At 34.4% G+C, this 12153-nt stretch overlaps 1 protein-coding gene across 3 annotated transcripts in view; it reads left to right on the top strand.

Annotated features, from left to right (window-relative positions):
• Positions 1-12153, top strand: part of SIPA1L2 (signal induced proliferation associated 1 like 2) — an 89949-nt gene that overhangs the window by 17388 nt on the left and 60408 nt on the right. For 2 of the 3 annotated variants that reach the window (XM_009949487.2, XM_086460998.1), the window contains exons 5-6: positions 4335-4438; positions 10837-10994. In XM_009949487.2, coding sequence (XP_009947789.1) covers positions 4335-4438; positions 10837-10994 — 262 coding nt within the window. Of the gene's footprint in view, positions 1-4334; positions 4439-7147; positions 7226-10836; positions 10995-12153 lie in introns of all 3 variants that reach the window. The other variant, XM_086460997.1, reaches the window with a different exon arrangement.

The following is a 12153-nucleotide window of genomic DNA, read 5'->3' on the forward strand; positions in this document are numbered from 1 at the left end:
GCTTGTCCAGGTCCCTCTGGATGGCCTCCTGTCCCTCAGGTGTGTCAACCACAGTGCTCAGTTTGGTGTCATCTGCAAACTTGCTGAGGGTGCACTCGATCCCACCGTCTGTGTCACTGATGGAGATATTAAACAGCACTTGTCCCAGTACAGACCCCTGAGGAACACCACTTGTCACTCATCACCAACTGGACATTGAGCAGTTGACCACTACCCTCTGGGTCTGACCATCCAACCAATTCCTTATCCACCAAACAGTTCACCCATCAAATCCGTATCTCTTCATATTGGTAATTTAATGAAATGTCTAGTGAATGTACATTGTGGATGGTACCCAGTGCAGATAAACTGTCCATAGGCCAGTCTCCAGCGGGAAATGACATATGCAAAGTTAGTGATAAAATGTTGTGCTTTTGCAATGAAGGGAGACCAGCTTTGCAACTCAAGAAATCTTTCACGTTCTCCATCTCTAGTAGTGGTGGGGAATAGTGAAAAAAGTAAGCCGAATCCTATGACAGATTCTAATTTATGACTTACAAGGTGGGAAAGCTGCAATTCCATAGCCCTGTCAACCTGTGTAAGCACCACATTTATTTTTATTAAAATTGCCTCTTTGCTTAAATCCATACTTGTTTCACTTTAATAATTCAGGCTTGATAGAGATTATTGCATTCCATTTCAGTACAGAATAATAACTCATTTGTCAAATTAATGTGTAGAAACATTTATTAACATGCTGTGGATGTCAGACTTCTGGGATGAGTTGAGAAATAGGGATGAAAATTCAAAGAAGTGGTGTGGTTTGGTTTTGCTTTTTTTCCCTCCATTCAGAGCATGACTGACTATCACCTAGTGATTTTTTACATATCAAAATATGTGCTGGTCTGTCAAGCAAATTCAATTTCTGTATTTGCCCTACTTCAGTATGAATGTACATTTCTGATTTGCATTGTGTACGTATCATTCAGTAATATAATTTTAATGTTTTACTAATGTTGTGTGCTGTTAACGATATTGGCCTGTTATCATACGTTCTCACAGCTTGCAACAAACAGCATGGAATTAAGACACTTCACAGAGATATAGTCTTTGGTTTTATAGTAAATGTAAAATACTGACTAAATTATCGTCCTTTTTGTGTTATACTTAGTTTTTTAATGTAATGGCACAACAAGTATTACTGCATGTTGTATTTATAATGGGATAATACATTGATCTGACTGCCTGCAGATTCAGAGCAGTGTAATAATTCTATCTCTCGTAGCAACACTTTCGGTAGGCATAATGTTTCAGTAATATTTCTTGCTCAGTTTTTGTAAGTTTCACAAATATTATGTGTTTCGGTTCTTGAATGTTTGACTAGCTGTGTTTCTTGCATTTAAAAAGTTATTTTTAAAAAATTTGGTCTGTTTATTTAATATTTTGGTAAGTAATTAATTGGTCCATTTCTTGTGGAATTCAGAATGTAGAATTGTGGTGGGTTGACCTGTCTGGCAGATAAGCCCCGACTCGCTTGCTCACTCACCCCCCGGCTGGATGGGGGAGAAAATCAGAATGGCAAAAACAAGAAAAACTTGTGAGTTGAGATGAAGACAGTTCAATAAGTGAAGGAAAGAAAGGAAAAAAAACCTCAAAACACCAACACCAAACAACAAAACACCAAAAAAACAACCCACTGCCACAAGAATCAAATAACCAGCCAAGAACCCCCACAAAACCAAGTGATGAAAAGGCAATCACTTGCCACCTCCCATCAGCAGACTGATGCCCAGCCAGTCTCTGAGCAACAGCTACCATGGAAAAACTCTCTCAGCTCCAGTTCTCCTGCAGGGCATGGCATTTTACGGTATAGAATATGTATTTGGTGAATTTGAGTCAGCTGTCCTTGCTATGTCTTCTCCCAAACTCTTGCCCGCCCTAGCATACTCCCTGGGGTGGTGTGGGGGACAGTGTGAGAAACAGGGAAAGCCCTGATGCTGTGCAAGCACTCTTCAGCAATAGCTAAAATATTAGTGTATTAGCAATGCTGTTTTGATCACATGTAGGAAAACACAGCACCGTGTGGACTGCTGTGAAGAAAATTTAACTCCATCCAAGCCAGACCCAGTACAAAGGTGAAGAACGTGGAATATATGCGAGCTCTTTTCTGCCCTTTAGTACATTTTTAATGGCGTGCAATTCTAAATCCCAACATCAAGAAATAAGAATATTAGAGAAAACTTTACTAATTCAACCCTATATAATTTGTTTAGTGTGTGTTTTGAAACATATCAGTCTACTACAAATGAGGAATTAAAATACTATTGTTGGAACGTTAATATTCTCATTTGTAATATTTAGGCTTTAATTATGGATTATATTAAATTGGATTATGTTCACATTTAATTTCCTCATACCGTTAAAGAGAGAAATGAAGGTGAAAGAAATTGAGGAAAAGTTGCAATTTTATATCTACAGAGGAATAGTGCTGTTTCACTTTTGTTTGATAAAAGATGCTTTTCTGAAAAAAAAGCAGAAGTGTTTCATAACTGGAAAAAAAAATTAGTCCATTTTTCTCTAAATTTATGAAATAAGACTAATGTTCAGAAAGGAATGAAGTGCAAAAATTTCAGTCCAGATAAAATTTTTTTCACTACAGTTGTCAGCAGAGTAATGTTTGTAGTAGCAACTGTTATGTAAACTTAATCACAGTGTACCTTAGCGGGTGTTCAGTAAAGCATCTGTTGAGTTAGAAGATTTCACCTTGCTTATTGGAAGGGACTAAATTCCAAAGAAAATCCTGCTAGCTAATTTCCAAAGTCAAGGTGCTAAATCAAAAGTATTCAAGTAGGAAGTTGTATTAGGAGAGCATTGATTCAAGGGTAAGGAATCTGCTTTTCTGTAATAAGTATTTAAAGGGACTGTTTTGTGCAGTATCTGTTCAAGATAATTTGACTTTTTTTAATATCTAATTGCAAAAGGAGTCAGGGAGTAGGGTTGCTGAGATTGATGTAGTTTAAGCAGATATTTGTATTTCACGATATAATTTATTTTGTCCTTCTATCTCTTCAAACTCTGTCTTTCTAAAATGCTGTAGAAAGGTTGTAATGGAATTATATTTTCAACAAAGGTTTTGAAATAGAATGCAATAATGTTTGCTTTTTTTAGCAACATTTAAGTAAGAAACGTCAGTGGAAATTATGCTCCCTATTTCTTATGTAACTAATTTATATTACATCAATATTAATAATGTTGATTTTGTTACTGTACAAATGTAACTGATGAAGCCAGTTGTAATAAGAATGTGTTCAGAATTGTACACACACATAAATATTTTCAGATTTAGGGCTGCAGATACAGTATGGTTACTGTTGAATTTTACTTAAGTGTACGTTTATATATTTTTAACGGAGAACTAACATGGCCAATCAATTTCTTTTTGGAATACAGTTACTATTTAAAACAAAACAAAACCAAACCCCAAAGCCTTAAACAATGTATCCTGGTTTGAGCTAGAACAGAACTAATTCTGTCCTGTTCTAGCTCAAACCCGGACACAGTGTGTGGAAGAGACTGCTAGAGAATGTTTATTGGTGTAGATAATATAAGATTATATTTAAAAAAATGAATGAACATGGAAGAAGAGAAGAAAAATTGATAGCTGTCTTTGCTCAATAGGGTGTTCTCAACCTCCTGATTTTAAGTTACTTACTTAAGCCATACATAATAAAGGAGGTGAGTTAAAAGGATTAATTTATGACTACAGAGTAAAACTCACCAAATTTTCTGTAGACACTCTGAAATGCTAACTCTATTAGTAAACATTGAATTAGAATAAATAAAAATATTAAGTCATATCATACATGAAATGTATTATAATAATTTTAAAATTCCTAATAAAAATTATTTGACACTACTATGTTTTATGTATATATTTTATGTTTTTAAAATGTCTGATCTGCAGCATGTTTTAATGTCAAATCTGAAGTAATATTGTCAATTTATTTTTGGTAAAGTGTGGGATTAGTCAATTGTCCTTATTAACCTTTTAAATAATGAAAATGTGTATTATGTAAAGCTATACTCACGTAGCTAAGTGTTTGTTCTTTTTTTCATGAAATGCCAGTATATTCAAAATTACATCATTTAGGCCTCAGCAAACTCTTCAGGCAATTTCGTTCAGGACCCTTCTACTCTAAAGAGTAGATCTTTAGCTGATGCAAACTGGTTTTGTTCTATCGAAAGAAGTTTAAATCGCATTAATAGATTTAAATCGTAGCATGCTGAGTGATGTGCTAGAAAGTAATATGAATGTTCTATTTTACTGACCTTCTTGCGCTTAAATTCATTTTCAGCTGATTCAACAGGAACTCATTCCCTCTATACTACCTATAAAGATTATGAGTTAATGTTTCATGTATCAACAATGCTTCCATACATGCCCAGTAACAGGCAACAGGTATGTTTTTTAACTTTTTGTTGTAATTTTACATTATAAATGTTTGGCATTGAGTGTTTTTTAAACTAATACTGAATTAAAATGGAATTGTTTTATATGAAGTATGACTCAATTGTATTTTTTTTCTTGAAATATTATAAGGCATTAGAAATCTCATAGGATTTTTATACTATATAATTCAGGAACTTATCCTATCTCCCCCATTTCATGGTATTATTAAAAGGAATGTTGCCTGTGGTGATGAGTTATTTTCAGTTTGGACTGGATTTACATCTTATGTATGTTTTAAACATCAAATGTAATGAAGCTTCAAAATAGTCTTGTGGTTGAAATATGCATGTAGTAAGATTTTTAAAAGATTCTACTTAATCATTATATTACAGATCTTGAAATGCTTATTAATAGCAGTCAGCTTAACTCTATCGTTCAAGGTGTCTGCTTGTGAAGACAGAAAAACTGCAGCGTACTTATTTTACTTCTGGAGAATTCCCTTTGCTTATGGTAGTAATTCAGACTATCTTTAAAGCATTAAGGGTGGCTAAAAACCAGCACAGCATTCAAAGTGTGCGGTGCACCAGTAAGGTTATTCTGTCTTGCCTGTTTCAGATATTTCTTGCGACTGAATCGAAACGTACAAGCACATTTGGTATAATATATCAGCATTAACACAAAAATAAAAGCAGTAGAATTGCTCATAGGTCAGACTGATGGTAGTTCGTAATTTTCTGTGCTACTACTCTGCATTTTTCTAGGTCTGCAGAAATAAGTGTTGGATTTATTTACTTAGTTTTAGAATATTCTCTCATTGCCATGCAAGATACAAAGATTTCAGTCGTTTTGGAGGGTTGTTATGAAATAAAGGTGCTATCTCACTTTTGTTTTGAACATCATACAAAAGTTACCAATTTTGAACTATATGTGAGTTGTATCTTTCATGTCTACCCTATCAACAGGTCTTGTGGGAAGGAAGAGGTGTGTCAAGGCAGCAATAAAATGATAAAAGAAATTGATTAAATTTCTTGAGAAAGGATAAATGAGAATCGAAATGGAGGAAATCATATAATGTATATGTATTTTAAATAGTCAGTGCATAATGAACTGTTTGAAGAACTGTTTCAAGTGAACAGTTAAGAAAACTGCAAATACCTACTCCATTACACTTAGGATTTAGATGTATTTTAAAGAAACTAAATTAGGAATCAAAAAGCAGAAACTCTTCACCATATGAGTAATATGAAAGTTTAGGTGACTTGCATCTTAAAATATGGGGCTTTCAAAAGAGAGAATATTCAGCTATATCACACACTCAACTGTGCCAGTAGCTAGTAATCAAGGTATAGGTTCATCATCACTGATTTGAGATTGTTCCACTTCTCTAAACTTTCTCTCACACGCTATTACAATATAGAATTAGTTTAGTAAACACACCAGGAGTTGTTCTGACCATAATCAGTCATAACAATCTTTGACTGGAAAGCGCATGTAAGTAGAGAAAACTGTATGCTGTTAAGGAGATATAATACACTGAATGAGCTTGCCATGAAAGGAAAGATTCATATTTTGATGGCTAATCACAGGCATTGACAGTAAATATGGCCTTACTTGGAGTTTGTTACTTATGTTATCTTTCATTACTTTCCCTTGTTTGTGAGAACAGGATATCCTCTTGCCATGATCTGCTAATTTTCATAATTGTTTGCTGTTTGTCAGCTTCACTGCTGTGTTGCTCAGCCACTCCCTATTACTGTCCTTTCACTTCTTCCTGTGCCTTCCTTTCATTCTTATAATTTCCTTACATGTCTGTCTTTATAGTTAGGTGCCAATTCATGTCAATAGCAAAATCTTCCAATTTTACCTCCATGGTTTTCCCCAGCAACAAGCACTCCTTTCCACAGTGTTTTAGTAAGCTCTTATCATTGTCACTTTAACAGGTTCAATATTTAATAGAAGCACCATGTTGTTAGTCATGGCTTTCTTGGGATCAAAATAATGTGGCAGTTTTCCAAGTTCAAGTAGTATGCCTGTCTGAAGACCCACCACATTATTTTTTTTAGGTCTGGGATCTAGCAATATTTGCACAGCATGGACACTGTCTTAATGAAATGTGACAAGCACACCCTGATGACCAGGATTTAGCCAGCCTTAATGTGCAAAAGGAATCTATAATCATTGTTTAATTTTCTTCTGTTACTGTTCAGTTCCAAAATACATACTGAAGTGTGAAATGTATCAACAGTGTTATTTCTCACAAGCTAGGATGAAACTTGATTAGGTCTTTTTCCTTGAGACATTTTAGATGCTGAAGACCACAGATGCAGCTGCATCAGTTGTGCTCAAGACAGAGAGAGTCTTACAGGTGCTGTGGAATGTGAATGTTGTTCATCTTTTCAGGGTTTGGCTCACTACCTCTACATACCCAAGTAGGGGGAAGTTAGGGTCCATGGTAAACTTCATTTTAGGTTAAGTTAGCAATGAAGACTCCCATTCAATAGTTATTTTTTTTCCTAGCCTATTGAGTATGTACTGGCAACGAGGTTATTGGATCCTACCCCTATGTCCCTTGTTTGGTAATGACTGGGCAAGGTATTGAGTCACTCTTCATCATCTAGGACTACAACATTCAGTGAGCAGGCACTGAGCGTTGCTTAGATTCCAAATACCTGTGAGCCAAAAATAGGCCACACCAGAATTGTTTGTTGCTTCTTCCAGGACATAACTACGCCCTGCTTGGTCCCTGATCAGGACATCCCTCTAGTTTTAGAGCCAGCAGGAGATCCAAAGAGCAAGGTAATTTTCACTTTGGCTGCAACATAGGCTGGGAACTTTCAAGTCAGCTGCTCCTTCCCTAGGACAGAAAAGACTACCAGCCCTGGTGTGGCCAGATTCTTTTCCTTTACAGGCCTTTTCTTCAAACCATAGTTCAAGGCTTTCCCCTTTAAACTTTACCTTTGCAACATCCTTTTCCAAATCATTCCCTTGCAAGTTTCCCATTCACGCATTTGCAGCCTGCTTGTGTACACGTGGTCAGACCTAATTAATCCAAATCAGTTCAGATAATCAGTTTTCACCTGGTTTAATGGATACTTAAAAATGAAACAGATATGCAATAATGAAATAAACTTGTTAAATTTAAGCTACTGTTAAAATGGTTGGGATAACAAGACACGTGGCTGTACCAAACTCAGTTTAACCAGCTCTGATGAAATATCTTTTGCTGTTTGTTTCTGGTTTTGGTACTGGTTAAGAACACAAATTGAAAATAAAGCTTTTGAAACCACTTATTTTAGAAATATACTAAAATACTTCAAAGATTTTCATCACTTAAACATAATCACATAATGTTTCATCATTTAATTGACTGAAGAGTATATTTCTCTGCTATTTCAACAAGAATTCCTTGTTGTTTCACAGTTTGACTGGGCAATTAAAATTCAACAGAAGTGGGTAGATTTTTATGGCTGGCCATAACCTGTAAATATGCTAAGTTTTAAGACAGTACTTTTCTTCAGAGATGCATATCTGAAAATTAAGAATTGAGTATTTAAAAATCTCGAAATTAATATTTGGTATAAATAATTTTATTCTAATGGATTCTGCTTTTCTAACATATTTTCCTTCCTGGACTTCCCTTTCTATGTCTTGTATTCTTATATAAAACTTCACTGATTTCCTTTTGGCTGTCTGTCATACTTGATTGGGTTCATTTTCAAATTCTACCATGCCAGCTTAGACTGATGCTAGAATGGTGCCAAAGTGTGTTTGATGTCTCCTTACTGTAAGTAATCCTCTGTAATCTTTGCACCCTGTTGAGAGTTCCTATTGTGCTCTGCATTGGCATGAGACTCTTTAGTCTAACTTTAGAGTATGTTAGAAAGGCAGATTTTAAAAAATTAATAATACATCAACACCCAAAACCCCCAAACCTGAGCAGACCTCAAAATGGGAGAGGAAGGGGAAACTGAGAACGTGGAAAAAAAAACTTAGGAGGTAAAAGTTGAGAGGAAAATCTAGGTTATAGAATGGAAACTAGAAAAGGGTTTCTTCTAAATCTTTCTGCTTAGTTCCAGTTTCCTTCAATTCCTTTTTCATTTTCAGTATGCTGTCCTTATCTCACACATCCCAGGGAAGTATGTGTTCCCTCCTTCTTCTCCGTTCAATACTTTATTCTTTTCCTTATTCTTTTCCTATTCTTTTATCCTATCTAAAGCACTTCTTTCCATGTTCCAGATCTCCCCAGTTTACTTCTCTGCCCTTTAGAAGTTCTTTGCATTATGATACTCTGCGCACAGCTGTGACTGTGCTTTGCCTTTGCATTGTGTTGAAGTTCACTGACCACTTATGCATGATATTTATAACAATGTTACAGTGATTCTATTTTTAAATGTTGGAGAAATCACTAAGGTCTCTGCAAGCTTGGTAAGGTTCTTAAAAATGATGACCTGACTTAGTAAAATTTCAAACATTTCTAAAATTTACCCCTTATTAAGTGACTGCTATTCTTGCTTAAGGAACCTATGATAGGAAGTAGAACCTCCTAAAGAGGTCTACAAAAGTAGAAAATATTCTTGAAAACAGTGATTGTCTTGAGAAATAACTTTAAACAGGATGTTGCATTCTGATTTTTTGTAATTTTGCTCTGTGGAAATGTATAGGCTTAGGCATGAACTGCTATAGCAAGAAAGACTAATTAGACAGTTATTTATATAACAAAGGCAGAATTGAATCACCTTGTACCTCATAACTGGAAGGATTCTTACAAATCTAACTGCGGTGTAAATTCCAACCTGTGAGATAATAATAACCTCTAAACATGAACTTCTGCTTCACTGCTATGACCTAATTGTGTGGTTCACTAGCTCAGCAAATTAAAGTATACCTGACACACTTAGTTCTGTGATCAGTTCCATGTAGTGCACTTCTACTGTATAGCTTAAATTTCTTCAATAGCCGGTTATTTTGATTTTAGTCTTCAAAGCCTGAAAACTTGACTGAGCCACATGACTTGCGTCAAATATTGTTTTCTGTTCTTACACCTATTTTAAAGTTTCATCAGAGGTCTTCTTTTATCTGCATTTCAGATTTTGATTATGTTTAAAATAATATAGACATACTGAGTGCTTTAAAATTGTAGCCATGGCCCTTCTATGACCTTTAGAATACCATCTTTTGTGTTATTTTAGGAGATCTAATGAAACAAACTTGTAGGTCTTATGCTCTAGCATGTGCAACTTTGCTTTTTTTGTTGGTAGCTGAAATACGGACTTCTAATGGAACTGAGAAAATACAAGCAAATACTCTTTTATTAATTATGTTCTGTGTAATCAGCTCAATAGAGAGATTTTTACTTGGTCCATCATGAAGTTTTCAAATAAATTTATTCTTGTATCCTTTTTAGTTACACGTGAGCTAAGGTAAAGCTGTCAGAGTCTGTATACTATTAGTTGACAAGGAAAGGTCTTTGACAGGCTTTGGGTGAACGTTTAAAATATAGCGCATACCAGACTACTTTTTTCCGTCTAGTAATACACATGGATTTTTTTATAAGCAAAGATATTAAAAAAAAAAAAGTGTAAAAAAAAAATATATATATATATAAAAATTTGAGAGATACTATAGACTTCCATGAGGAAAGTGAACATCATTTTACTGAGTTGTGGTGTTGGGATTTTTTGGGGAGAGAGAGAAGTGGTCCCTTATTTCTAGATACGTTTTGTAGTTTTTATTAAGCTTTAGCCTGTAACAATGATTTAGTACTTTAAATTATTCCTTAAATATATATTGATGATTAAAGCTACCAATTAGAAGAATAATGTTTTAATGAATGAGTTTCTAATAGCTATTGTTTCTCCATAAGTCTCAGCTGTGTTTCTCAAGTATGCAGTTGTTAAAATTTGTGATGAATATTCATTATAATATAATTTTTAAATAATTAAGCTCATAATATTAAGGACAATGTTCAATAAAAATGCAACATGGAAAAGGAAGGTTTATTGAGGAAGAAAAGCAATATTACATTTTTCGTATACAGGCGTATACTACACTGTAAAGAGGGAACTGATGTACAGTTCTCTGGATCGTGAGAAATGTCAAGTGATCTACTAAAGTAAGAGAAATATAGAATAAAAGAGAAATGAGCAGAAACTATGCAGAACTAGTGTGGAGATGCAAGAGAATTCACTAGTATTTTTGTGACCTTAGCCCAGTTCCCTTTCCCAATCTTTTTGAAGTTCAGTCCAATATCCTTTATCTGTAGCTATTCAGGATATGATTAGTTAAAAGTTATGTCTTAAAAAATTAAGCTTCATTTATTTTGTGGTTTTTTTTTTTTTTTTTGCTAAAATGAAGACATTGTGATGATTTTTTTATAACTAATTTTTCAATGCATGTTTCTTGTCTAGCTGCTAAGGAAAAGACATATAGGAAATGACATAGTTACCATTGTCTTCCAAGAGCCAGGAGCACTTCCTTTTACTCCAAAAAATATTCGTTCTCACTTTCAACATGTATTTGTCATAGTCAAAGTGCATAATCCTTGCACTGAAAATGTGTGTTATAGGTGAGTAGAGCCTTATACCTATTTAAGTTTGTTATTAAGAATACAATGGAACTGCCTCTTCTAACAGTTTTGTATTTCCTAGAGATATAATGTATATAGTTTTAAAATTTCTGCTACATTTTCCCTGAGTTTGAAAGCCCTGTGTCTCCCTTGCACATATCTAGAGTTACAGGGCACAGTTTGTAGACTTAAATGGGTGTATGCAGAACACTGTGTTGCTGACTTATGGTTACAAAATGGGGATATAACGAGATTTGCAGACATAGCAATAGAAGTTAATTTAGAATTTGTATTGCACATTTCCTTTTTCAAAATGATTTAAAATAAAGTCTTTCAGAAGGCTATTGACCTGTATAAATCCTTGAGTATGACAAGATGACACTGGGATGAGTCATGGCCTTTAAGCATATGAATGAGGACTTTTGGGGAGTATATCTCAAATTTCAGATGGCCTTAACACTCACATTTAGGTTACTGCATCATGAATTCTAGCACGGTATCTGGGGTAGAAGCATAGTTATGAACTGATTGGGAATTGTGCAAATAATCAGGACTTAAAGCATAGTGGTGCAGGTTTAGCATGTATAAATGTTATTTATTCGTTGTTTAGAATGAAATTAAAGTACCTCATGAGGTCGGATCATATTGCTGTCTTTTAGAACTTAGGCTGTATTTTAGAACTTGATTAGTTTCAGTAGCTTTTTCATGTTTAATAATACATGACTTTTCATAAGTTACATTTTTGTTATTACTAAATGGTGTCTGTCTGTCATCCCAAATGTGACTGCATTTAAGTCAAACTTGTAGTAGTTGTATGTAGCTTGCACAGTATTTTGAAATCCTTTTTCAGTTGAACTACATTATGTACATATCAATTGTAAGCATAATTGTATCAATGAGAAAATATTCCTATTTCTTGTTGTGAACTGTCTATATCAAGAATTGCAGGTATTTTGAAATTTTGTGAACACAGAGTAGACAACTTAAACAGGTGCAGAATGCTCCCATTATAGACACATTTGACACCAATACATTTTCTTTGTCTTCACACCTCATTGTAGCAAAATGTCTGAGGATTAAAATAAATTCTTTTTCTATTTTTATATTTCTTAGTTTTAAGATCGTGCAACTGAATGACAGCTAAAAATGATAGCCAGAC

This window comes from Leptosomus discolor, chromosome 2 (assembly GCF_034619465.1).
Source record: "Leptosomus discolor isolate bLepDis1 chromosome 2, bLepDis1.hap2, whole genome shotgun sequence".
Taxonomy (NCBI): domain Eukaryota; kingdom Metazoa; phylum Chordata; class Aves; order Leptosomiformes; family Leptosomidae; genus Leptosomus; species Leptosomus discolor.